Source organism: Python bivittatus, unplaced genomic scaffold (assembly GCF_059951505.1).
Source record: "Python bivittatus isolate LINGU-HERP-01145 unplaced genomic scaffold, Pbiv_v1 ctg000070_np1212, whole genome shotgun sequence".
In the NCBI taxonomy this organism is placed as follows: Eukaryota; Metazoa; Chordata; class Lepidosauria; order Squamata; family Pythonidae; genus Python; species Python bivittatus.
This window is the reverse complement of record NW_028277034.1, coordinates 8651034-8678925: the sequence shown is the minus strand read 5'-3', so window position 1 is coordinate 8678925 and position 27892 is coordinate 8651034. Positions and strand designations below refer to the sequence as shown.

The window sequence follows — 27892 nt, the reverse complement described above, 5'->3', positions numbered from 1 at the left end:
CTAAACTGGAGTTCTCTTGCTCTTTGAGGACATCTTGGTATGGAGTAAATAAGCAAGTGAAAATAAGAGCAGAGAGACTCTGCAAAGGTTGTAAATGTGAGAACTGGTCACTAAGTTATTTTTTTAGCAGCATTGTAACTTTGGATTGTCACTAAACAAGGCAGTCACTAAGTGAGGACTATCTGTATTTCAGCTGATGGCATCCTAAATGTCAAGTGTGGCACTTAAGGCTATGGTTTCAAGGTCTGGATTCCATAAAACATAATGTAGCGGACTATGCTTGCTTAAATGTGCAGTTAATAATGTGAGTCGTTTAATGTGAAATAACTTTATTTAGCTATTTCAAAGTGGCATACATTAAACAAACAGTGGAATAAGAAATTTTGGACAGAAAAATCAGTTGTTACACCTTAGATGACAAGTCACATTTGAAGACCCAGTTAATAACCATTTCTAATGTGGTACAAAGGCTTTGCTATAATTGTCATGTGTCAATATATATTAATAAAGTAAAGGTTGAAAGTTGATTAGAATTCTACACTGTGATAAAAACTGGGCAACTGTTAATTTATGTTCACAAAAATTATCCAGGTAATTAACAAATAAGCACACTGTGATATAATTGATATAGTCATACCTTCTAGCATAAATATAGAGATTTCTCAGAAAAAAATCTTTAATATGCCAAGCTGTGTATTTATTTAAAAGACAAAATAAAGAAAAATCAGCAAAAATGTAGATGTAGTAACTATATCTGTTATTATAGAGAAGACTAAAGTAACAGATCAAGAAACTTTATTTGCTAAAGAAAAGCATCATATTTGCAACCTTTCAACTGTGCAGCTATTTTGACTACTTAGCTCAGTGATAGGATATGCAGTGAAATAATTTGTCTTATCTCTTATCGTGTCTCTTTAAATTTAACAACTGAATCCCTCCATAGGTATAAATTGGAATATATCCTGGGCAAATTGATCTTGTCCCCTTCAGTTTCAGACTATGCCATATTGAATGTAAATATGTACAAGGAGTTCTTACTTATTTAATTCAAAAATAAAAGAAGCCACTGCTTGTGATTTTGAACTTTCATAAAAGAAGGTGTCCAATCGTAGAGACTTTTACTTGCATTCAGGAAATCTAAAAATGAGAGTGTGAAAGAGAAACAGATAAAAGACTAGGATACATGCCCCGTGTGCCTCCTCACTTTGATTTCTTAAGTGACTAAATGATTCAGAGATGGAGAAAAATAGAGCAGAAACAAAAATAAATCATTTGTTATTGCTATCACCATGTAACTTAGATTTGTAAATACATGTAAATAAGACATCATAAACATATCCTCCTTAAATAAATTAACATACATTATTCTTATATTTTCCTTTGAATAAGTAAGAGAAACAAATTGAAGAAAATAATTACATACACTTTTAAGTATATTTAATGCAACTGAATACTGATTTTCAGCCAACAAGTCTTTAAAAATAAATTCAATCTTGAGTAATCCTTTTTAAATTTAATTTAATTTAATAATCCTATTTAATGCTGCACTCCATTGGGTTTTTAATGCAGAAAAGTCCTCTTCTTCTCCCAACCCTTGACATAATAACCCTATAATTTCATGGTCTGGATTATTATAGAACATTAGAGGGGGAACTGGTTGAGTTTCTGTGCATAAAATGAAAATAGAACATTAGACTTATTATGAAGGGTTTTTTAATACAATGGATGCAGTGTATCTGTATCAGGTTTGCTCCTTTTACTTGCTCCAAAAGGCAAAATCAGAATCTTAACCAGTATTCCAAGCTGGCGGGGAGGGGAACACTATGTAGTCATGAATTGATCAAAGCCTCCAATAATGCATAGGACAAGAAAACCCTACCAAAACTTACATAAAACCAAGACCATCTGTTTGGATGTGTGTGTGTGTGTGTGTAAAAAAATAAATTATTATTAAAATATGAAATGGAGATAGAACAAATCAAAAGTTGTATGATAAAGTGGATGCAAAACTCAGAGTACTCACAGTGCAACAATGGGAGGAATTATGGAAAAATCAATAAAATTTACTCCAAGCTACAATTTAAGGGAAATTGGCTTAAAATGTTTTACAGATGGTATATGACTCTGTCAACAATTACTAAGATAGATCAGTCATATAACAATAAATGTGGAAATGCCACAATCAAAAAGAAACATTTTATCACATGCCGTGGTCATATAAAAAAACTCAAATATATTGGAAAGAAATACAGCAAAATATTCAGAAGATTCTAAAAATTAAATTGGAATTGGAACCACAAATATTTCTGTTAGATATAATTCCGGAAAACATAAATGAAAAATATCACAGTTTACTAAGTTACATGCTGATAACTGCAAGGACAAATTTGGCACAACACTGGAACAGACAAACTTCCTGGAAGACCAAAATTGGAGAATGTGCAGCAGTGGCCAAATCAACAGTATATATCCATAATAAAAGTCTAACCATATTTAAGCAGGAAGGGCTGTCTTATATACTAGCTATCACACAGCAAATCAAATTTAGATGTTTGTAATATGGTTTCTAGGGAAAGAGTTATGAGACCAATAAAAAAAAATGGATGAGATGACTTAAACAGAAATTAGCAGTAACCCTCAATGTTCAGTATAATGTACAAATATTTAGGCTAGCATTGAGAAACAAATGGAAGGAAAGGGAAGCATCACTAAAAATCTTTCTATAAGGTTTCTTACTTTATAGCTGTTATTCCTTACTTTAAGCTTTCTAAAAATCTGTCAAAAGCTTAAGGAAAAACAAAAACAAAAGAATAGCCTATCAATCTAAGTACCACCCAAGTTTACCTCATGAAGAGGAGAAACACCTCCAAAGGTAACCACAGAAAATGTCAGAATTCAGGTAATCCTTCTCTAGTAGCAAGGTTGAAATCAGGCCAGGGAGAAGCAAATATTTTTGTTCAATATGAAAAAGGAAACTTCCTGGAAAGACCATTTTCCTATAATATCCTTCCTCACAATCAGACAGGAGCAGAGAGGCAGAACTCATCAGAATCTCTGAAGTTTTTTTGGTTTTTTTTTTTTAAAAAAAACAATTAGCAGAGGAGCCCACTTAACAAGAGAAAAGGGGATTATCGCTGATGAGCAAGAAAGTGGCATTTTCTACCTTCATTCTCATTTCTCGTTTCCACTATCTTTTAGGGTGATGGGGAATCTGTTTAGAGATTCTTTGTTCCTCAGGAGGAGAAGCTGCTAGCCTATAGGGATGTTCTGAAAAGTCTGTAGCAGTGTACCATGAAAGAAGTTTTCTGTCCCAGTGATCAGGGAGCTCTTATAGTGACTCCAAATAATTTGCTGGGCTATCAATATTAACCAAAGCTTTCTGAAAAAACAGGGAAGTAGACTAGCTAAGAGTAGATGTTGGAAGAATCCTGTGACTCTTTTAGAGCAATTGAAAGGAACAATCCAGTAATGAATAACCTCATCTATATAAACTGTAGAGTCTCTTTACTTTTCAAGAAAAAATGCCCATTAATTGTAATTATTTTCTTGCTTAAAAGAGAATGCCTTTGCACCGTACTCTTCGACTATTTCTGTTACATGTAGTTAAATTTTAATCTAAGTGTAAGACTTTTCTTGCTGATGAGTTATTTATCAGTTCATGAGGAAGAGTAAAGTATGATTAACATGGTGCCATCAAAATCTTTAATCATAATTGATGGGCTGTGGTTGTGGGAATTTTTATTCCACAGGTGGAGGTTGAGAAAGTAACTGCATCCTTGTAATTGTAATTATCAATCACTATTTTAATAAAATATGTTCCAGACTTGCATATTATGATTAAACTCTGGTAAATAAGAGCCAGTTCATGAAATGTTTGAATAGGGGTATGCATAAAATTGAAACTCTTTTCTTTTGGGCTTGGAACAAATTTCCGTGTGGAACATTGCATTTAAAAGTTCTAGATTGGTTACATTGTGATGAATAAAGCTTCAAACAGATTAACTGTTCCATGTTCTGCCAAAATAAATTGAAACTTTCTAAATGTTTCAGCTACACGTATATTCGCTTACTGACTGCCTCATTTAGCGACTGAAGTTATAACAGTGCTGAAAACATAACTTTACAACCAATATCCGCATTTATGACCTTCTCAGCATCCCTCAGTCACATAATCACCATTATCGTCAGTGGGCATTGTCTTGTGCCTGACCTGGTGTTTTTCTTTTTTTTCCCACCTTTGCAGAGCAGAGAGATTGGAGAGGAATGGATTACAAGAGAGTAAGCAAGCACACAATGGGGAATACACAGTGAATTATGAAGTTTCACATAACAAAAAGAGACCATTTCTCCTTTTAAAAAAGAGCAAACTCCAATACACAACCCATTCCAAATGCCAACCATTCCAAAGAGAGCCACCCCCAATAACAAACTTTCCCACTCAAATAAACATTCCATGTCTCAGCTCGAAACTATTCACAAATATTAAGTAATCCCAGCATACTAATACAAAAAAAGGCTAAAATTTAACCTAACATAATGAGCTAGTTTCTCCTAAAAATAAATTTTCACACAATTAGATACTAAGCATTTAGATACTAAACAATTAGGATACAGAAAATAGCTATAAAGTAAAGTATTTAATCACCAAATAAGCAAATCTAGTATACCACATTTTTCCAGTCAAAATATCAGTAAATCCAAAAAGAACCACCCAGAGTAACAACATGCCCCATTTAACCCTAGTTGAATAAACCGATTTTATATTCCTTTTTTTTTATATACAGAACAATCTTTCTCTGTAATCCATTCCAGTGATTGTTGATCCTTACTATGAATTTCTTCCATTCTTTAAGGAGTCTCTTTTATAAACCAAGAAAAAAGAATTATTCCCTTTACTCTTTGGGATTGTCTTTTTTATTTTCTTCTTAATTTTTAAAACCTCATACAGTTTTCTCTTTGCATCTGATGGCAGGTTCTTATCCAAAGTTTCATTCATGTTATTCTCCAGTGGAATTTGTTGTATATCTTGTTCTATAACATCTTGTTCTGAAGACAGACTGTTCCCAAAAAGACACAACATAGCTGCCATAATTGATTCAAAGTCTCGACGCAGACCTCATTGGAGTTCCTTGAAGATATCTCTAAACGCCATGATAATTTATTTCCCACAAGCATGCATTTATTCTTTAAAAATAATTTCAAAGTCTTAATATTCAAAGTTCAACCAATGTTTTCTGAGCCCTTAATCTTTTAAAATCTTTCTGTAGCCAAAACCTTGTTTTGCTTTTTGCTGTTTATTTTCAATTCTTAAAAATTATAAAAAATCTTCATTTTCTTGTATTAAGGTTTGAAAATATTCACTCACTTGGTGTTTTCAGCATTGTCCCTTTGAAGGTTTCTAGCTTCATTAAAGCCATTAATAAGCAATTTCCAAAGATAGTTAGCAAGGGAAGTACACAAACGTGTCCTTTGAAAGGCTCCATTTGTGACTAGAGCAAATATGAGGAATTCCCCTGTCTCCAGGTCCCCCCCCCCCCAGACACTGTCTTGCGGTCTGTTCATGAGGAAAAGGAACAACCATAAGAAGAAACAGCTTGGGTGATCGCGCCTCTCTCTCTTTTATCCAGAGAGGATCAAAGGAGCTGATCTGCTATCCAGCTCCTTAAAAAAGTTTGCAAATGTGGGCTCCACTTTTTCACAGAGCTGTCTTTAGTCAGCCAACTTCCCCAGAAGTGTCCTGTAGTTTACTCAATTTAAGTATTTCATATTCAGTTTATTATTTATTAAACGGGTGCTATTATTGTTTCTGAAGTTCCATGGTAGAGCTGTTAGGAGTTTTAGAGGGATTAACTCTGGTTGTAATCAATTTTTACAGGAAGATTAAGAAATTGATACTAGTTGTTTATACAGTCTTTGCAATAGCAAGCTTGAATGTCTCGCTTGTAAACTGGTGGAAGTTTGCTTTAAAAAATGTAATAGTAGTTTCCTATCATCCTAAAAGGAGGTTAATAGAGCACAAACATTTGCTTCATATATATTTTATGCCTCAGACAGTGCTTAATAGAAATGAGTTACAGTTACCTGTTCATTAGAGAAACAACTAATTGGAACTCTTAATTCATATGACTTGGTCTTATCCTATTATAACATTTCTAGTCAACAGCAATAGGATTGTTAATATGCCTACCAGAGGGTAGGTCAGGATAGAACTGATACAGACATGATACAGCCAGTAGGTAAACAAATGAGGGATTTTATTCTGGATGCTGTGATACCCATGCTAATTGATTATGCTGTGATTAATGTAATATTAAATCATGCTGTGATTTAATATTATATTCAGATGAAAATACTACTTACGAAACCAGTATGTATGGAATAGTACAAGAAATGTAAGAAATAAAGTCTTAACCTAGTTAATTTTCTCTCTCAAGTTTCTTTCCCTTACTTTCTGCTTATACTTTATTACGGCTTCTTCTTCCCCTCCTTATCTCAGTTTCTGATACTGGAATGTCTCTGAATATTCTCCTGGCTCTCTTGCTGCCAAACAAAGCCTTTAATTTACAAAGTTCTGCAGTCCAACATCTGAATCCCCATACATACAGCAAAGCCCATCCTCACAAGCTGCTCCAGGCTTTTCCTCCCAGTCTTCCTTCATGTCCCAGGTCTGGAATCTCTGGGCTTGGCAGGTTTGGTTATTCCTCAGTTCCATTTTCACATTAACCAGGTGATATCCTCTCCAGCAACATGTCCTGCAGCATCTGAAATATATCATCCTCCCCTTTCTCTACTTTTCATTCCTCTTTTTATATTCTATGTATAAGAAGTAAGTATAGTGCCACTTTACAGGCGCATTCTAGCACTTTCCTCTTTTCTGCCAACTTGCTCTTGGTCTTGTGCTGAGTTATCTGCTTCCCAAACAAAATCCATGACTTTGGCACAGATCCAACCACTTTCCTCAAACTGGGTACCTCACCCTGCTATAGTTCCTTTGGATCAATTGTGATGTGTTAAAGATGCCCGTATTGTTCTTGGCTACATCCATAGTATTTTGAATTCATCAAGATACCAATAACTGGGCTTTTGAGGTATGGAGGTTGGCTAAAAGAATGCTCATACAACACTGAGAGGAAAAATCTATATCTTATTTTCAGCAGTCCATTGCCGATAAGTGTTTTCTGTCAACTTTTGAATTAAGGGGTTGGGTTTTGACAGAAATACAAAGAATAAGACTTTGGAGTGATATAGCCAATTTTTTCTTAGTTGCTCCATTTGTAAAATAATTTGCCAGGCTTGCGTTTTCATTTTAATTACAATTATGTTTATTAAGTTTTAAGTTAATTAGTTTAGCACAATGAAATATATATAAAAAGAAATAAAAAGGTAAGTAGCTGTTAAAGTATAAAAGCAGATGATAAGCTATCAAGCATTTCTAAAATTATAAATACTCAGTGAGACTTTTCAACTTTGAAAGATACATTTTCAAATGAACATTTTTCTTAACAAAATTGTTTTCTGGATTCAGGCAGTATAACAAATAGAATTTCCCTTTCTGATTCCATAATAGAGAAATCAGTTATCAGAACAAAATTACATTGTTTTGCAAATCACCAAAAGCATTTTGACAGAGTGTGTGTGTGTATCTGTGCATCCATCATTTTTAATTTACAAAAATTGCAATTCTACCATAATCTTACATATTATGAGCCACGATTAAAATTTTAACTTGATACTTCATGAATCTATGTACTTTGTGAAAAACCAAGACACAGATTTAATTTGTTTAAAATGCACTATAAACTAATGTTAACTGCAAGGGACGCACATTTTAAATAGATTTCAAATTCTACGCACTCAGAAAAGCACATAGCACTTTACTCTTTCAAACATTCAAAATAGATTTTTTTTCCATCCTTGTCCTTTCACTTTTCTATAACCTTTCTCTACATTTTCAGCTCAGCCCATTTCCTGGTAATTTAATAGAATAGTCAAAGAGGTTACTTAGTGAATAAACAGGTCAGGGCAATTTTAGGAAATCAATTTTTTATTTAGAGGAAAAGTTTTTGCTACCACCCTTCTGTAGGAGATTTTTGATGATCACTATAAAATATATGTGGAAAGAACATAAATGTTTTACTATAACAGAAGTATAACAGACAGCTCTCATGGAAGCACTTCACATACTTACGTTGAATGTGTCTTTCATTATGGTAGGTAAAAGCTAATAATTTAACCTATGTATTATTGAGTAGAGCTTTCAAAAATAATTGAGTTCACCATAATTTATTTCTAAGTTCGTACATACTGACTTGCAGTTACAAGGCTGTGAGTATATTTGATTCTCACATGGAATATTGTGATAAATAATGAGTTACACCTACCAGTGTTTAGAAAATAATAATGGCGCATTCAGTAAACTTGATGTGAACTCATATATAAATGCTTTTTTTTTCAATCTATGGAAAAGTTTGTTGTAATCACATTTCATTTGCAATGTCATGTTTTCATTTTATGTTCCAGATAGAGTAATAGTCCGAGGTGATATGAAATCATTCAGTGCCTTTTATTAAACTAGATTACATTATTATGGAATATTTGTTGTATTTGTTGCTTCCATCTTTTTATGGAATATTAAATAATTGTATTCTCTTTATTATTTGTGAATTGAAATGCACCATGTAAATTTGACTACAAAGCAGAGAATTTTAGCTAACTCTAATGTTCGAATGTTACATTCATTTGACCTTGCTATATTTGGCTCCATAAATCTTTGTAATAGATTTCATTTTTAGTCATCAACATGTGAAAAAGCTATTTATCACGCATATTTTCAATATGCCCAGCCATTTCACAATTATCTTTGTAGCTTGACATGCGTATATAAGTTTGTTTGACTTATATAAGTTAGAGAATGATCATGAAACAGCTGCGCCATATGGAAATGATATACTGTAGATGCTTGACTGTACTCATTGTAGCCTGTGTGTGTAGTTTGCTTCATTTTTTTTTTTTAAAGAAAGGTAGAGAAAAGATGAAAAATAGTGGATATATTCTACATCTTTGTAAATTCTTGTTTTATCTGCAGTTCTGTTATAGTACATTCATACTGTGTTTTAGAGTGGGGGAGCATTGTGATATAATCAGAGAGAAGCCATGTAGGGGCTATTTCTAACTGCTGTTTTTTCATTTTTAAAAAATAAAATAGCATTTTTTGTACATATTTCAAATACACAGATTAAATGTTTAAATTCTGTTATATGCTTCTTTGGCTATGAACCTGCCCATCTCTTTAGATCAATGGAAAAGGTCTTCCTGAAGATGCCCTCACTGCAAGAAACCCAATTACTGGGTATGTGGGAAAGGACTTTCTCTTTTATAGTTCCTAGGCTATGGAATGAGCTCCCTAAGGAGGTGCATTTGCCTCCCACTCTCACTGTTTAGAGAGGCGATAAAAACAAATAGCTTTTACCAAGGTTTTAATTATTAATTATTTTAATAACTGGTTTTAATTTTGATTTTGTCTTTTCATGCCTTGTATTTTTCATTGTAGTAATCTATCTTGAGTGTTGAGATAAACAGGTAGGCATATATTCAGCAATAAATAAACATTTAAATATTTAAATAGCAATAACCATGTGCCTGTATGTGTGCATGCGCATATGTATGTGTATGTAAAATCCATTCATATCCTTGTTGGCCTCAATTGTAACTTTACTGTTATATGATTTGGTAAACTACTACTTCCTTTATATGGAACAAATAATTAAATAAAATGGAAAGATGGTGTATTGGAAGACAAAAATAGCTAAACAGTATGGGGAGTGAAAGTGATTTATTTCTTTATTTGTTTCCTTTTTTGTGCCACCTGACTCCAGAACAAAGAAAACATTAGGGGTAAACTATTCCGAGTAGGGCATTGGGAACAGAATGATTGAGGAAAAACTGTGGTTGCTCTTTCCTTCTAGGAAAAAAATAAATCAAGACTGAAAGTAAGTGAGTTCAAACTGGAAAGTGGTGCCTAAATATTGGTGAAAATAAAAAATTACCCAGTGAGGTTCCAGAGAGAGCTTAGGGTTTTTCCCAAGGATCTGATGGGTGACTGAGCTGAAGCCCTAGTCACCTAATGGCTCGATTATTGCAGTTTGCTCTACATGCGACTGCCTTTGAAGACCACTTGGAAGCTTCATGGTATGCCCATATGACCCTTTTACTCAGTAAACTGGACTGGTTACTGATCTGTTTCTAGAAGCTATGCAAAATGTTGGTTATGACCTATAAAGCCTTATGTGGCAAGAGGTCAAATTATTTGAGGGACCATCTATCTTCTGATTCGAGCTGACAGGGTTGGCACAATTTGGGTCCCTTCAATTAAATATTGTCATATTTTGAAACCCAGAAGATACACCTTCTTTGTAGCAGAGCCTCAACTGTGGAATAAAGTTTCCCTTGAAATCTGGGTAGCTCCCATCCAGATAGCTTTCTGAAGGGCCTTGACCACCTAGCATTTCTCCCAGACCCTGGGCTATAGTGGTTGGAGCTCCTTGAGAGTTTTCTTATTGGCCAGATTTGCCACTTTGTTTTTGACTACTTTCTTATCTCTTTACTGGTTTGTTTTTGAATTGTATTGCATTTTATTATTTTGTGGCATTGTGAGCCACCCACAATCATTTGGACTCAGGTGGTGGCTAAACAAAATAAAATAACAGGAACAGCATAGAATCCATTTGAGTTGGGCAGCTAATAAATTTAAATAAATAATAACTTCTCTCCCTCTCTCCCCTTATGTGTTTGCGTGTATTAGATTAAGAGCAAGCAGATCCATTGTTCCACTAGCTGTTTCTAAATGTTTGTGAAAAGACCAATGTAGAATATGTATGAAGTGGTATATCATTTCTGTGTACATAGCAAAATTTAGAATTAAATTAAAATTTTCTTGACATACTATTTGCTTACATTCTCACTAAGCAATTTCCTTTGAGAATTTTTTTTTATAGATGTTGTTAGGAGAATCTGTTTACAGAGCTGGGAACTATATATCATATTTTGTATATCAATGAAATTACAAATTAATGGATTCAGTCTTTCCACAACTATATATGTGAGACTGGGATCATGAACTAAATTTATCATCTAGATCCTTTCCAGTTGTTCTTCAGCCCTGGGCATGGAATGGAAACCAATTTGCCACTTCTCTGAATGACTTGCTATAGGACCTGGAGGGTGTGTTACATTTCTCCTGGTCTTGTTGTATCTCTCAGTGGCATTCAATACCATTGATCATGGTATCTTTATGGATTGTCTGCAGAAATTGGAGATTAGGAGCACTGTTCTGCAGAGGTTAGTTTCATTTTGAGCAGTTCCAGTCTGTGTTAGTGGGTAGGAGAGTTTGAGCTATTAGGCACGTTAGTATGGGTTCCTTGTTTTCTTTAACATCTATATGAAATTGCTGAGTAGTAAATATAGCAGAACTTCATGGAGGCTGTGAGGGACTGAATGAAATGGAACAGATTCAGACTGAATCCCAGCAAAATGAAGCTGCTGTTAGTACAAAAGCCTTCAAGTACCATGGATGTTCCTTCTATCATTTTCTATAGGGCTGCATTTTCCCTGATCGCTTGTGTGTATACAATCTAGGGGTTCTTCTGAATGCACAGTTAACTCTGGAACAGTTTACTCTGTCAGAATGATCGCCTTTTAGAATGGCCCCATCTGTTAACATTTATGAAGGCTGTAAAAACAGTGGAGAGTCTACATGATCTTTGGTGTGGAGATCCCCAATTAGATGGAGAGCACTGGTACAATTCTAATTACAGTTTTAACTAATTACTTAATTACTAATTAATTAGTTTTATAACTGTAAGCCACCTAGTCTTATTTTATATTTTTATTTATATAAGTAAATAAGTAAAATGTTTATGAAGCTGGATTCAAAATAAAATTCATTTTAGTTAATTTAGTTAATTACAGCTATTTGAGTTTCTTCATCCCTTTCCATTTTCTTGTAGCTAAGAGCAGACATTATGTTACATGCTTAATATGATAATCATATTAAGCTGTGCAATTAAAAATTTAACTGGCTTATTACTGTAAGACTGAGCAAGAGGAGTAAGAATGTCATGGATGGATGGATGGATGGATGGATCCATATATATATATATTCTTAATTTCATTGCATACCTTAACATAATTATTCTGAAATAGCATACAATGCGTATTGGACGTGATAATGCCCAGATATTTTACTTTTTGAAAGATCTGAAAACCAGTTTTTCAATCAGTTCTTCTTTATCTTCCATTCTCATATTTTTTTGTTAACAGTTTCGTTTTCTCTGTTAATTTTAAATCCAGGAAATGCACCAAATTCCTTCAGTTTTTCCATTAATATATCTATTCCTTCCAGGGGATTTTCAACCATTAAAACCAATTAAAGGAACTTGTAGCAGTAGTAGTTACAGCATTCCAAAGTATATTGTGGGAGTTATCATTTATACTTTTGTCTAAGATGATGGTGTAGAACAAAGTTTCACTTGCATTTTTTCTATTATTGAAAAAGAAAAACTATTTTAGCAATTTGTAGGGGAACAGCTTGAAAGAATGCAAATGTTTTTATTGACGTTAAGAGGCAACAACTCAATAAACCTGTTTTGTGCTGTGATATTTCACTATAGTGGAAACACCGCAGGTAATCATGGCATAAATAGAGGCATTCCATTCCCACTGCCATCTCTTCCAAATTATAGATGTTGATCCAGAAAGCAGCTATAAAACAAGAATTTATACATGGTAATCTAGATACCGAAGCCAAGAATGGGGAGCCAGGAAATGGGTATAGAGGAAGCTCTTGTTAAGTAAAATGAAATCCTATATAGTTGTGAGCAAAGAAGTAATGACCTAGTCTGACAGTCTTTAGCTTGATGTGCTACAGTAATATGCTACTCTTCCCATCTAAGATGATATAATTTATCTATGGCAAAATAAAAATTAAATTCTATTTTCTGTGACTAAAAATACTGCTTTGATAATGGACATTGCCAGTACAACAGATTGGTGAAAATAAAGCACAATTCATGCATTGAACCTCTTGGAAAAAAAGTTTTAAGATTGTTCCCCACAAATACCAAGCAGTAATTGATGCGAATGGGCATCCTGTCATTAAGGTGTGTTAATCCATTTTTAAAAAAGCCTGAAATCTGTAGTTCAGTTGTACCTTTATTAAGACCAATAAAATGGCTCAAATGTTCTGAGAACTTTTCTTCTGGCAAATTGTTATGAGACGAAGTGAAAGGAAACGTAACAGGAAGATTCAGTCAGGCCAAATATATCAGCCATGAGCTCTGCAGTTCAAAATCAAAGTGGAAAACGTAGACTGTATTCCATGTATTATCCATGGAAGTTCTCATTGTACTGTATGAGATTAAACCTAGCTTTAAAGGACCACAAAAATAGTTTCTGCCCTCAACGTTTTGTTTTCACCCCAGAGCATATTTTCCCTTGTAGAGTTTAGGAACTTAGTTGAATGATTCCAGTTTGTTCTGAGCCAGCAGCAAATTCAGATGTGTTTGCATGAGGCTACATTTAGGGTTTGCTGACTATTATTTACTATGTTTCCTGATTTCTTGTACTTAAAGAATTAAGGTCATGTTCAGAAGGCAACATTCTATACTTCTTCATTTAATTTAAAAGGTGAGCTCCTTTTTATTCAACAGTGTAGTATTTATTCCCAAATAAATGTGTTTACCCTCCGACCAAAGAAGCGAACTTCTTTTGTTCCAGGAGACACGAATAATGTTGTGTTTACATTGAATTTAAAATGCAAAACTGTATGTACTTGAAGTATTTGTTTTTTAAAGTACAGTTGTCCGTATAATACATCAGGAATGTAGCTTTATGTTTTAAAACTAAAATAATTCTGGCCATCTAAAAATGGATTAGGGAAATGTAAGGTCATTAAATCCAAGGTGGAAGTTACTAAATTGCACCATTTGGGAAGGAAAAAGAATGGATTAGGTTTTGCTTCTGTTTCTATTAATGGAGAATTATGCAGTGGTAGAGATATCCTGCATTACTATTTCATGACTAAAATTAATTTCTGATTAATTTTTATATGTCCCTTTAAAGTTTATTTAATAGTTACTATGTTTCCTAAACTAGAAATAAAGTAAAACAATTAAATTATTCAAATATTCATTTATATTGTATTTTAAAATATAAATGTTGGCTATAGAAAATCATGCAAATGTATTCATTGTTCATTATAGACTTTTTTTTATCCCAGTATAACTTGTAAAATGATATATTTTCTTTACCAATAGCAATGCATCTATTTGGCCTCAACTGGCAGTTACAACAGACTGAAAATGACACATTTGAAAATGGAAAAGTGAATTCTGATACTGTGCCAACACACACTGTATCATTACCTTCTGGTGAAAATGGTAAGAGAACATCTAATATATGTTTAGCTTTTTTTGTCCCAATATATCAAGTTTGTTAATATTCTCTGTTATCAAAAATTTTAAACCATAGTTTTATAAAGCTGTCTGAATGACTTTGAGCTAAGCACTCTCTCTCAACCCCACTCTACCTCCCAGGGTTGTTATGGGGAGAATACTTTGAGTTGTACAAAATAAAGGTGGGATATAAATCTAATGACAAATTAAAAAATAAGAAAATATATTCAACATTTAAAAAAAAGAGAAATAGTATTATTGAATTGGTTCTAATATTAAACTTAGGTATTTTTTGTGGTTGTGAAGTCATTCAAACTCAGTCAAGAATAGGTCACCCACTCATACACCCATATATGTTTAAATTGGAGATAGTGACAACAATATTCAGTTTGCATGATTATTGATACCTTACATTCTGCTGGAATTGAATAAATGAACAAATAAATCAACTACAAGTAGAAGGAACTTGGTTCTTTTGGTTCTTTTGGTCCTTTTCCTGTTCATTTTTAAGTGCTGTTTTCCTACAGGTGGTTGGCAACCATCAATGTTCTTTTAATGTAACTATACACAACAAAGGATGTTGTGTTTTTGCTAAACCATGTACGTATATTTTTCAGCTAGGTGCTGCATTTTCCTTGAATATTTCCTTGGGTCATGAACTGAAATGGTTGATATTTCTCATTGTGTGTTATCTGTCCTTTACGCCTTTTCATGCACAGTAGGCCTTTTTCTGGGTGTAGGAATGATAGATGGCAGAAGTTATTCAGAAGTAACTATTTTATTGAGATGGCTCCAAAGAAAGGATAAAGTTTTAATAAATGCCACAGTTTAGTATAATAGGACCCAAGTGTTGTGTATGAAGTCCTGAATGTCTCCAGGTGAGAAAAAGGATCTTCTCAAGAGTTCTGGATTTCTGTTGCTTCAGGTAGTCCTCGACTTATGACCACAATTGGGACCAGAATTTCCATCACTAAGCGATGCGGTCGTAAAGTGAGATGTTACGTGATCACATCACTTAGTGACGTTAATCCCCATTGCCATCATTAAGCAAATTTCAGCTGTCATTAGCTGAGGACACATTCCAATGCAAGCCATTCCTGGCTTGGTCCCTCCCAGCCCTGAGTCTCAGTAAGGTAAGGGACTGCCTCCAACTTCCCCCCACCCACCTATCTCCCCCCATCTCTGCTCCTTTGGCTGCCCTGCACTCTGCCTTGTGGGGCAGCAATTGGCCCCAGAACCATGTGGCTTTGCAGCTGCTTGCCACACTGTGGCTCAGGGGCTTCTTGGCACATCACAGCTCTGGGGCTGCAAGAAGCAGCCCCTGAGCCACAGCACAGTGCGAAGCCCAGCCCCAGACCTGCTTAGCAGCATAGCACAAAGGGGCTTCTTGGTGGAAAGAGAGCAAGAAGACAGCAAAGATCAGCTGGGCATGGCAGGGCCTGTGGAGCGCAGGACCACAGAGCAGTTGGTGCTTTGCGTTGTGGCGCTTTGGTGGCTGGCTGTGACGTGGGACTTGAGGCAGTACTCCTCAGCAGCAGTGGTGGCTGCACTGGGACTGAAGTAGAGGCCTGGGAGCAGTGGCAACCGGCTGAGACTGCTAAAGGTCCCAGGCCTCTAATTCAGCCCCAGTGCTGCTGCCACCACCAAGGAATGCCACTATGCAGGGTGGCCAAAAGGGCAGAGATGGGGGGAAGATAGACAGGTGGGGGGAGTTGACACACCCCTGTGGTCGTAAGTGCAGGTGGGCTGCCAAGCGCCCGAATTTTGATCCCATGACTGCAGGGGCGCTGCAATGGCCATAACTTCAAGTACCAGTCATAAGTCCCTTCATTCAGTACCGCTGTAACTTCGAAAGGTTACTGAATGAATGGTCCTAAGTCAAGGACTACCTGCAGTTAGTATTGACAGTACTGACTTAAAAGAATCAATTTTTTTATTCAGTGTGAGGCATTCTTCTATGTTTCTAGCTCAAGTCAAGTGAGACAGACTGGTATCTGGGAGTGAATTTATACTATAACCATCTTTTAAGGCATTGTTTCTTCTGTTTGCACTGTTTTCATGTCTGACCTTGACAATTACCTACATTCAGAAAATAGTAGGAACACATGAGGGAGTCAGTAAATAGCCAGAGGTCAAAACACAGGGGACCACATGACCAAAAGAAAACAGGAGTCAATGTTTTGTACAGGATCAAAACTGGAGAACAAACATTGAAATTCCAAATGCCGAGGTAATTGAGAGCATCAGGAGCAAGACTTCATACCAGCAGTGCAACCCAGTATTTGGGATACATTAATAACCAGTTATTTTCCTGCACCTCCTCCATTCCTCCTCCAGTAATTTCAGGAATGTAAATTCTTTCTACTCTAACTTGCATCCTAGGTCCTCAGCCTCTGTCTATCTGCACAAATATGTATTTGCTATCATGGTCTCAGAGATTTCCAAATACTTCTAGCTCAAGTTCACATAGAAGCTGGCCAGCATCCTGTTAAGCTATTCTTAAATAAGATAGCTGGCTTCCTTCTCCAACTCAGTCCCATTTCAACTAGAAATGGAATCTTTTTGTTTATTTTCAGCAATCCTTTGAAATAGCAGTGCATCTTGAACTGCCTCCTGTTCATTCAGTATCTCTTAAATTAGATTGATTTGTAACACTGGCTGAGATATCTTCCAAGAACTGCATTGTAGTCACAGGGTAGATATTAAGAGAAGAGCTTTGGAATTTTAATTTCATCAACTGAGGTGGAAGTACACTTTAAAATAAAAAAAATGATAGCATTTCTTGGCAATCTTTTGAGTGGGAATTTTGCCCACATACTCAATTGATTTTATACCTCTGCTGTGGAATATGTCCTTGAAATTTTGGAAAAGACAAATCAATATAATTATTTGAGATAGCCTCCAGTAACTAATGGGATACAAAAGTTTTCTGAATGTCTTGTGAGTCTTTGCAGATGATCCGGACAGTGTTTCTGTCGAGACCCTACCTCACTATGGAATAGCGAGGTAAGACAGGTTATTGATACAATTGCACTTAAGCATTATTAATTAAGTATTAACTGCCCAGAGCCTCTGGGAGTTGGTGGCATATAAATTTAATAAATCATCTTTTTCTTCTTCATTACTGTGGATGCCAGAAGGCCTCCTGGAGACTTTTAGGAAATGAAGCTGCTCAAGAGAGAGCTAGAACATAAATGGAAGAAAGTGTGTCATGAATACAATAAACAGGTGTTACAACACTTTATAATGCCTGTTGTGACATTTAAGGCTGCAGACAAACCTTTTTTGCAGCCATTGTTGCATCTTTGAGTAGATGTCTAAAGGACTCTCATGTTTTGATGTGTGAGAGCCAATAGATAATTATTGTGATTAGGCATTTGAGGGATAAAATCATTTGTGCATGCTGTCAAAAATTAAGACTAGTCCAAATTAGATGTACATTGTCCAACCTAGTGCAGTTTTATGAGACCAGTTTCAGCAGCTTGTGAAGTCTGAGGATGTGCATCCAGTCATATGCTCTGGTGTATCCATCCTTCATAGCTGATTTAGTGATTGAATGGATCCATTGTATAGTAAATGCATTTCCATCAGGGTTATTCACCAGAACCTGGCAGTAGTTCCTAGACACTGGTGATATTCCAGGCAATGATATAGGAGAAAAGAAATTGGCCTACAAAGAAGCTGCTTTTTAGTGCCAGTTCTGGTTTTCTGGAACAGTTTCCCTCTGAACATCAGATTTGTTCCATCTTTGCCCTTCAGAAGATTCTAGAAAGAATGTAATGGTAAGTGGGAATGACCTTGGGAGATGGGGGGAAGAGATGCTACCTAGGGAATGATCAGATAAGAGAGGGCATAGCCCACGGCTGCATAATGAGCAGAGAAAGACTCAGAAAGCAACCTCCCTAACTTCTCAGATGGTAAAAGAGACAGTGGGAGATTTGTACTATCAGACTTGCAAGATCCTGTCTGTGTAGCCTTACAATAAAGTAGAATTAGATCTTCTGTTCGTGTTTCCTGTCTGGTCTACCTGGGAAGGCTGACAAAGAGCTTCCAAAAGATTTTGGAGAATAAGAAGATGCCATCTGTGGTTGGGATATTGTTGTGGTTCTGCTCCTCGTGATTTGTATTTGTAGCTTTTCATTTATTTTATTTATTATTTATGTTGTATTGTTTTCTTCATTGTGGATGAGAGAGACATGAGAATATGATCTTATAGATTCTCCTTGATGACTATAGTATACCTATAAGCCAGTTCTTTCGTATTGGGATTGTTTCTATTTGTACCTGGAAGGCCATATATGGGAAATTATATTGGGTTCCCTGTTCCCTGCTGCTGTTCAACATCTATATGAAGCCATTCCCAGTTCATTAGGAAGTTTGGAATTATCAATATGCCAATAGCACCCAAATCCTTTCCTCTGTATAATCTGAAGTCATCAAAGAATGGGCAGGATCTAAACCAGTGTTTTTCAAACTTGGCAACTTTGTGGACTTCAACTCCCAGAATTCCCCAGCCACTATGGGAGTTGAAGTCCACACATCTTAAAGTTGCCAGGTTTGAGAAACACTGGTCTAGGTTGATGTTTAGGTGCATTGAACAGCTGAATGGGGATTAATATATAAGTGTGAATCCTTACAAGCCATTTCCTTGTAAAGAAATTAAAGAATTTATGTAGTTTTGGATGGGATTGCACTTCTGAAGAGCAGGTACATAACCTGGCAGTGGTCTTACAGCCCTCACAGCTGATGGAAGCCCAAGAAGTCTACATTATAAGTAGGGTTTTTTTGTCCCCAGTTCTGGTTGGTTTGCCAGCTGCAGCTGTTTCTTGTAGGGATAACCAGAGTGGACTATTGCAATGTAGTATATATGAGTTGCACTTGAAGTTGACCCAGAAGCACAGCTATTGCAAAAACTCATAGCTAAGTTGTTGACCTGGTCAGTCTACCATAAATTTATTTTGAAAGGACTGCAGTGACTGCCAGTTTGCTGCAAACCAAATTGAGTGTACTCGTAATGATATTGAGATCTGTTTGGCATAGAACATGGATATATGAGACTATCTTCTATGTGTGTACTTCTCACCAAATAAGATCTAGCAGATGCTACATCTGCCATGCTACATCTTGCAGATGCTACATCTGCCATGACCGATCTTGTATTGAGACCCAGTTATACAGTTTCTTCCTTGTTCAGTTAGGGCCAAGCTTTTTAACCTTCTGGAGACAGCTGAACTCATACCTGTTTACTCAGGCATTTGATTTAATTGGTGCTGCTTTATCTGTCTAGCCTAGAATGCTATTCTTGTTTTATATGTTACATTTAACTGTTGTTAGAGGTTTTATTGAATTATTATTTTTGTTTTTATTGTTTTTAATTCATTGTGAATTATTTGTTAATCTTTAACAAATCATACCCTGCTTTGGAATTGTTTTTAATATGAATGCACTAAATATATAATGACATAAATGTGTTAATATGGTTGCACCAGTTTTCTTTTTGCTTTTCTTTTTTACCCAAGATAAGATTTATAAACATATGTAAACAAAACAATAGATTGAATCCTGTGAATTATTTGGGGGATAAAATAGAATCAACACAGTGTAAATTAGTAAGAACACAAATTATTTGGTTTTTAATTTAATATGTATTTTTAATGGTAATTTAAAATTGATGAGAGATTTGAAGACAATATAAATAAGAACCTCATTGCTTCAGGAAAAAGTGATAAAAAGAGAAAGTGAGAGCAGACACATCAAGGCTGAAACACCTGTTCTGCTATAGGGGCAAACCCTGTCTCTGAGGGAAGTTTTCTTGAACATCTGCTCAATTATTGTGTGGAAGACAAAACATAAAGCATCTAAATTGATTAGTGTGTTTTTTGTGGCCTCTTTATCTTTATTTGAAGTGTCTTAGGCTATATTTGTATCATACTGGAGTTGTGCATCTCCTTTCTTTTGAGTACAGCTAGCCCCCAGTTCCCAAGGTCTGTCCTTAAGTCAAATTTGTACGTAAGCCAGAACAGTATTATTGCATAATACTGTATAAGTAGCATTGTGTATTTAACTTGAATCATTGTGTATTTAACTCAAATTTTGCTACAGTAGTCTCCGTTCTTAACTATGGGTGCCTTTAACCTGGGCGTTCTTAACTCAGGGACTACCTGTACTTTCTTAAAAGTTGTATTAATGTATTCTCTTCAGTTCATTTTTTCTAGATGATATATGAAAGTCAAACACTACTAATTTTGTTATGGGAGATTTTCAAACTGAAACCACATAACAGGATTATATTTTATTGACTTTTTCTGATGTTATCCTTTCTGAATTCATTCACTTTAGGCTAACAAATCAATATTTTTTAAATTGAAAAATTGATTTAAATGGTTAATGAATAGAACATTTGCTGTATCATTTTCTTTAAATACGATTTCCTGTTCACATTTTACAGATAAACTTTGCATAGCTTTGAAGGAAGATAGAAGCCTGTTATAATCAGTTTTCTGTCCATCATATTATAGACATGAAATGATTCAGTTTCCTATCTCTAACATTTTCTAGAGTCTAGATATTCAGACAAAGAAAATCCATCTTTTCTCTATTTCTTTTTACATCAAAACTTGCCTCCTATTTTAGTATCCATTATCTCTATTCTTAGGTGGGTGGCTTCCTACTTACAGAAAAGAATGGGAAAATCTTCTGGGTATTTAACACAAAATCACAAACTAAAACAAGAGCTATGACTAACCATGCAGACTTATATGAAAGTCTGCATGGTTAGTCGTAGCTCTTGTTTTACCTCATTTCACCATATTTATTGATGTTTGAAAGCTTGTAAAAATTGGGGCTTTAATTGTTGTTGTTTGTCCTTTTAAATATTTGGGAATAGTTTCCCCAATTAAACTTTTTCAATCTCAGATAAAATCAGTGTAAAGAGATGATTACAAGTTCTATTGAGCTTATGGGGAAATAGTAATTTAACAAAAATAATATTTAGAATGGATATATTTAATTAGAGATCTTCCTCTATTAATATTTTGTACCATTTCAAGCAGTTTGTTAAGATACTCTTTTGTTTTTTTTTTAATGGGAAGGACAAATTCCCTTATTTTATTAACCTTAGTTTAGATAATCATAGATGGAAGTGATTTCTTGATTTTGGAAATGGAAATTTCAACAAGCTCCGTGCTTCTTAATTTTTCATCTCAGGACAAGAATAAATGGGGTAGCAATCCATGCTGACTACTACCAGTCAATCAACTTTCAGAAAACCAGCCAAAAAGATTATTTTTAAAAACATTTTAAAAGCCCCATTATAAAATAATCGAAGCAATTGTTTCTTGTATAGTCAGACAGGTATTATTTACCTTGGAGGGATGCTAATTGAAAGGAATATGTTCTTTTTTTAAAGAACATGCTAATCTTCCATATTTCCTTTCAACTATCTCCAGGGCAGGCTGCCAAGTAGAAAATGAATCACAGTCAGTCTACCAACACAAATGGAGATGCATTCAAAAATATTTTAAACTTCTCTTCCCTATTTTAATGTACATTGCCTAAATGTTCCTGACAGTCAAGAACATGACTATATTTATTTTGTAAGAATTAGTGTGGTTTTTGTTTCTTCATTGGCAAACTGCCAAAAAACCCCAAAATAAAAAGCTGTAGCTTCTGCTTGTTATAGTGATAACATTGGAGGAGGAGGAGAGGGGGGTGGCAATAAGTACTGTTGCCCAGTAGAAAGACCTCACTAGGGAAATGCAAAAGCCTTCCTTTCTGGCTAAAATAAAAAAGAGCAAACATGGATCACACACACATACATTCACTCAGAAGGAAAGAAGGCAGGCAGGCAGGCAGCGAACAAGCCAAATCAACAATAATTGTATCACAAGAGAATGAAAGGTAGATGCACATGTACACACACATCCCTATGCATGCAACCCCAAATTCAATAGGCCAGTCCAAATTAAGCAACATATTGTCGTTACATGTTAAAAGGTACTTCAAAGACTTCACAAAAGTTAATTCACAGAGCATGGTTATCACCAAAATTTGAGTAAGTGAACCAGACATTACGTAAAGAGTTAGTCTTTGCAAGCCCATATGTAATTAAGTAGACTCACATAAATCTCATCCAGTATGAGCATCACTAAGGTGCTACTCAAGGACTAGAAGTTACAGCAAGCTGAACCATATGACATTTTATCTGGTATATCTTTCTTAAGTGTTGTGAACGGTCTCATCCTAGTATGACCACTTCAGGAAAGTTATTCATTTGCTCAGAATAAAAACTAGGTAAGCTGCTATTTTAAGAATAGTACTTATCCCTTACTATCAGCAGTGGGTTAAGAATGGGTAGAGGGAAGACTGCTGTCATTCATAGGCAGGGTGTGGTAAGGCACCTAATCATGTAATGGCAGGTTGGGAACATCCAGCAAAGTGAGATTGGTTTTAAAGAAAATGAATAGTTTATTAATTGATTAGTCTTACAACCATATCAAAGAAAATAAAATATAGAACCTGTAGAAATACAGGTTCTAATTCCAGGGTAAAATATATAAAAGAAAATACAATAATAAAATACATACGTGCTAAATACGAAGTATCAACATTTGGATAAAAACATCACCTTTACATGATACCGCAATCTCTTCAGTATAACAGGTTCTTAGCTGAACTGCCTTGTCTATAAACTTGGCAGTTCTGTTCACAATGTATATGTTAGAGCCCAGGTGGAAAATGTGAAATAACTTAGGTAAGTTGGCTTACCCAGGAGGTGGGGGTGAGCCATACTTATCTGCTCAGGTAAACATATTTTGGGTAGCCTATCAGGGTCCATTGAATGGATTCTCTGCCAATAAGTAAAGACTTTAATTATTAGCTGTTTATGGTGTGGATCCCTCTTTCTTCCCTGACCCCGGGGCTGACATGTTCTTATCAGTTCCCAGTACGCTTCTTTAAAAACGGGTCTGGACTTGTTCAAGTGAGGTAGCTTTTATAAGGCTCCACAATTCCATACCATAGGTCAGCATTGGGACTATTTTTGCCTTAAATACTTTCAATATGGGGGGGTCAAAGTACCTGAGTAATTATATTTAAATAGTTTATATAATCTTTTGGTACTTGCCTCAGCCCTTGCTGAGTTTCTTTTAAAATGATTTACCCATGACCCTGTGGTCAGGCCACTCCTAAATAAATGCAAGAATTCACTTGTTCAATAGGCTGCCCATTCAGCTGCCAGTTATATTTCACACTTTTTTTTGCTAAATACCATCACTTTAGATTTGGTTTTATTGACAATTAAAGAATTATCTTCTATTTTGCTCAAAAGATGTTTTGCATATATCTTAGTCACAATTCCAATAAGGCTTATGAGTCTATTATTTTTTGGGTCACCCTTCTCTTTTTCTATATATGTGGACTATAATGGCACCTTTCCATCTGATTGGGATGTAACCTGTGTTATTTATATGGGAGAATAGCCCTGCTAACAATCGGGCTCACCAATCAATATGTGCCCTGAAGAGTTCTGGGGGTAGAAAATTTTCTCTAGGCTCCTTATTAGATTTCAGAAATTGAATAATACATTTGATTTCTGATTCTGACACTGGAGGTCGGGGGGGGAAGGTTTTCAAAGGCTAAAGGATCAATGATTTGCTTATGTGGAAGGCCTTGGTTAGGATTAGTAAATAAATTTGCATAAAATCCTCCCATAAAAAATTTGAAGCTGGAAACAGAATATCAAATTGGAATTTACATTCCTTCAATAAACCAGATATGGTATTCTACAAGAAAATTGAGTTTGACCCTTTTGCTGAAATTTCCAGTTCTGACCATATTTTAGCCATGTAGGAAGCTTTTTTTAAGGCTATCACTTTCTTATAATCACTAGATTAGCCTAATTTTTAACATTTTAGCATGGTTTCTTATGGTAGGGTGTCCCTGAGCCTGGTACATCGCTTACCTCAGTAACATTCTGGTATGTAGGCAGTCAGATTCAAACCAATTTGAATGTATTTGCTGTTATCTCTGATAGGGAGTTTATCTGTTAAGAATTTTCTCAATGAAAGAGACTGGTCAGCATATCAGGTCAGGATTTTATCAGGCCCTTGGGTAGGACAGGAAATTGAGTTTCTCCAAGTCTGGGCCTGTGCTGAGTTCAGAAAGATGGATATTGTCTTAGTATCTACCCTGGCCCAATTGAGCCTTCTATTCTGCCTCACTTCAAGATTAGCTAGTAGCTTCTTATCCTGAGGTATAGATAATCTAGTATCAGATCTGCCTTGGAAATGGATTGTGATTGGTTGATGAGTATTTGTATTTGTATTGGGCTTGGATGTCTGAAAACAGCCCAAACTTGTTTCGTGTAACTCATAGATAATCTAAAACACTGCTAGTTTCATGAATAGTATGTAAAAGGATATTACAGACTAATTGTGAGCCTGCTGTATTTCTTTTGGGGTTTTGTAGGAATGTAGGAAAATGTAGCCCTAGCAGATGATTTGGGGCATGTGTCTATTTTTATAAGTGTTGAGCTAAGGGTGTCCTCCTTGTAACTCAATCCTACTCCACAGCCAACCTCTGTTGGTAACTCACAAAGATTTGGGTTGCATCTTGCTTCCTCTTGTCTATCAGCCTCAATTTGGTTTCCTACATTTTTTGTGTGTAGTATTTTATCAGGAAGCAGGGGGAGTATGGTAGAAACTACTCCCGAGGACTCTTTGTTGTTCTTTTCTGTGTCTATATTCCATGTTAAAGCAGGAGGTGAACCAGCAGATGGTTTCTCAAGATAGGTACTATTTTCTTGGGCAGCTGGGGTGACCAGCTTTATTAAAGGTTTAGCAGCTTTACATGTTAATGCTAATAATTCCCTCAGATCATCTAGCCTTTTTATAATACCCACTTGTTCAGTATCTTCAGTACTTGTTCAAAGTATGAAAGAGTTAATCAAGTTTGTTTCTAAGGGTTCTTCAGAAAACTGACTTGCTGTGGGAGGTACAGATTGTTTGCTCAGGCTATCTCTTCTCAAGGACAGTGGTGATAAAACGTCCTTAGAGTTACCTACTTTTATGTTGCTACAATTAAACTTGAAAGTAGAAGCACTCTTATTGCCAAGATGAGTTATTAATGAGCTGACTCCCCTTGTGTGAAACACACGTATTGGGAAGATCTCAAACTTGCTCAAAAAGGGCTTCGTTTTGAACAACATGCTGGCAATAGTAGGATGTTTAAATGTTAGGAGGATTCGTTTAGAGTCTCTCCTGGATGGAAGCCATTTAACCTTCTGCAAATCAATCAACTGCCTTTCACTGAGGGTAAGAATGGCTGCACTTCTTGATCCTCATTTTCCTCTATTTATTCTTTTATTATGGATTTGTAGAGTGATCTCATTTGGCTGTAAGTAACAGTTATGACTTAATTGCCTTTCATCCAATACTTTCTGAGAGAGTGGTACTTGCCTCACAAGCTCCTCTGGATGTAGGCTTAGATCTCTTAATTTATTCCTCACTCTCTTTTAGGTTCCAAAATAGGATTCACCTTTCCACACCACCATTATCTGCTTTTGTGTCACAGTTGTCTCTGGATGAGCTTGTTTTGACTGAGCAGTATTTGGATGGCTCTGTTTAAGCTTAATAAGAGACTCTTACAATGTCCATTTTGTTGTTAACTGTGGTTAGAAGCTCAAAAATTGACAATACTATTTGTACCATCAGTGGGCATTGTCTGGTTATAAAATCAGTAACATTTTGGTTTTTTAGGTCCTCATCCCCTTCTTGTATAAGCCTGGCAGCAGCTGGACAGATGGCTGCAATCCATGAGGGGGAAGGTTCCTCAGGGATAGATCCCATTCCAAGAGGTCATATCTATTAGAGAGACTATCAGGAAAAGTAGAGGAGGTTTGGTTACTTACAGCAAGAAGCTGTTTGCTTTTTAAATAACTGTCAACTTGAGTTGTTTGGTAGGCTTAAGTAAAGTTTGAGAAGCAGAATGTGAATACTGCCTCTTCTTCCTTTTCCCCATGGCAAAAATGGTAAAAATACAGGTCTCCAGTAAAAAATACAGGTCTCCAGCTTCTAACCACAGTTAACAACAAAATGGACATTGTAAGAGTCTCTTATTAAGCTTAAATACAGGTCTCCAGCAGAACAAGAATAAAAAGAAAATGAAATTAAAATAAAATAAAATGGAATGGAATGGAATGGAATGGAATGGAGTAAAAGCAAAAGAGCTAGTTAAAAATTACAAAGTAGCTTTAGAGGGAGCTCTTAACAGCAGATACTACCTCGATGTCATCTTTCTAAGATATTCCACCGAGGCAGCATCTAGAAGTGAGTAATGGATTATTAGCACATTTTATGCATTCAGGAACATTTTCTTGCTCAGGATGCTGGTTGGTATACAGAGCTTGGCATTGGTTGTCCCAAATTGGAGGAGATCCATCCTCTCATTTTTCTGCGATTTGCCTGGTAAGGCAGAACAAGGCATATTTTATTACAAGGATGGAACATCTGAAATTCCATATCACACACACTTATAGTTGCCATGGTGTTTTGCCAGCTCATCACGTATTCACACTTTAATGCAGACATCCAAACAAAACCTTTATGCTAATTTGTGCCAGCTTTGCTAAAAAGGAGAATAGAAATAGTCTAGTTTTCATAAGAAAGGTTCTCATTGGATCTCAGAGGAGCAGAGAAATAGCCTTGACAGAAGTACCCAAGAGCTGTTAGGAGAGCTATTAAGAGAAAGTAAGCAACAACTCAGCCCTGGGAAAGGAAGGGGCATGAGAAACAGACTCAAAATAAACCCACTTGATTTTGTTTGCTATAAGAGGGGCAGAGGCAAACTCTGGCAGGCTTTCAAGATTCTGTTATTATACTTAAACAATAAAATACATTCCTGCAGTCCTTACAGTATCTTTCCCGACCTGTCCTACCTTGAAGGGCTGACAGGACAAAATGAACTGGCTTTAGGGATCTTAAATAATCATCAAGAGGACTCTGGGAAAAATTAGGAAGGAGAACTGGAATGGAAATTATGGCTGACAAATAAAATAGATCTAGACAGTTTTAGCTAATTAAGAACAAGTTGGTTTAGAAAGTCTGGCTGGTGAGCTTAAAATGGGCTGGCCAGCATTATACTGCTGAAGACTTACTATAGGTGCAAGGAAGCCATGTGCACAGCTGGTTGAGATCTGAAGATCATTGAAGACCTGCAGAGGAGGCTGCAATGTACGATGTGTTTGCTCAATGCAGAAAGCTTCCCATGGGGTTGAAGAAGAGAGAAGAAAGGAAGATCAAAGGTTTTATAAGTCAGAGAAAAGTCAGCTGCTGGCCTGATTGAGAGAGAAGAAATGGCCATGAATCTCTGTAAGCTGTCCCTTTAAATTAAGAAATTGGTTGGGCTAGGAATAGATTAGCACCCACATATATTAAGTTCACATC

General features: G+C 35.7%; 1 protein-coding gene across 13 annotated transcripts in view; it reads left to right on the top strand.

The window, feature by feature from the left end:
- Window positions 1-27892, top strand: part of TENM3 (teneurin transmembrane protein 3) — a 470513-nt gene that overhangs the window by 336231 nt on the left and 106390 nt on the right. For all 13 annotated transcript variants that reach the window (XM_088131934.1, XM_088131955.1, XM_088131950.1 and 10 more), the window contains one exon: window positions 14313-14435. In XM_088131934.1, the coding sequence (XP_087988060.1) occupies window positions 14313-14435 (123 nt within the window). The remainder of the gene's footprint in view (window positions 1-14312; window positions 14436-27892) is intronic.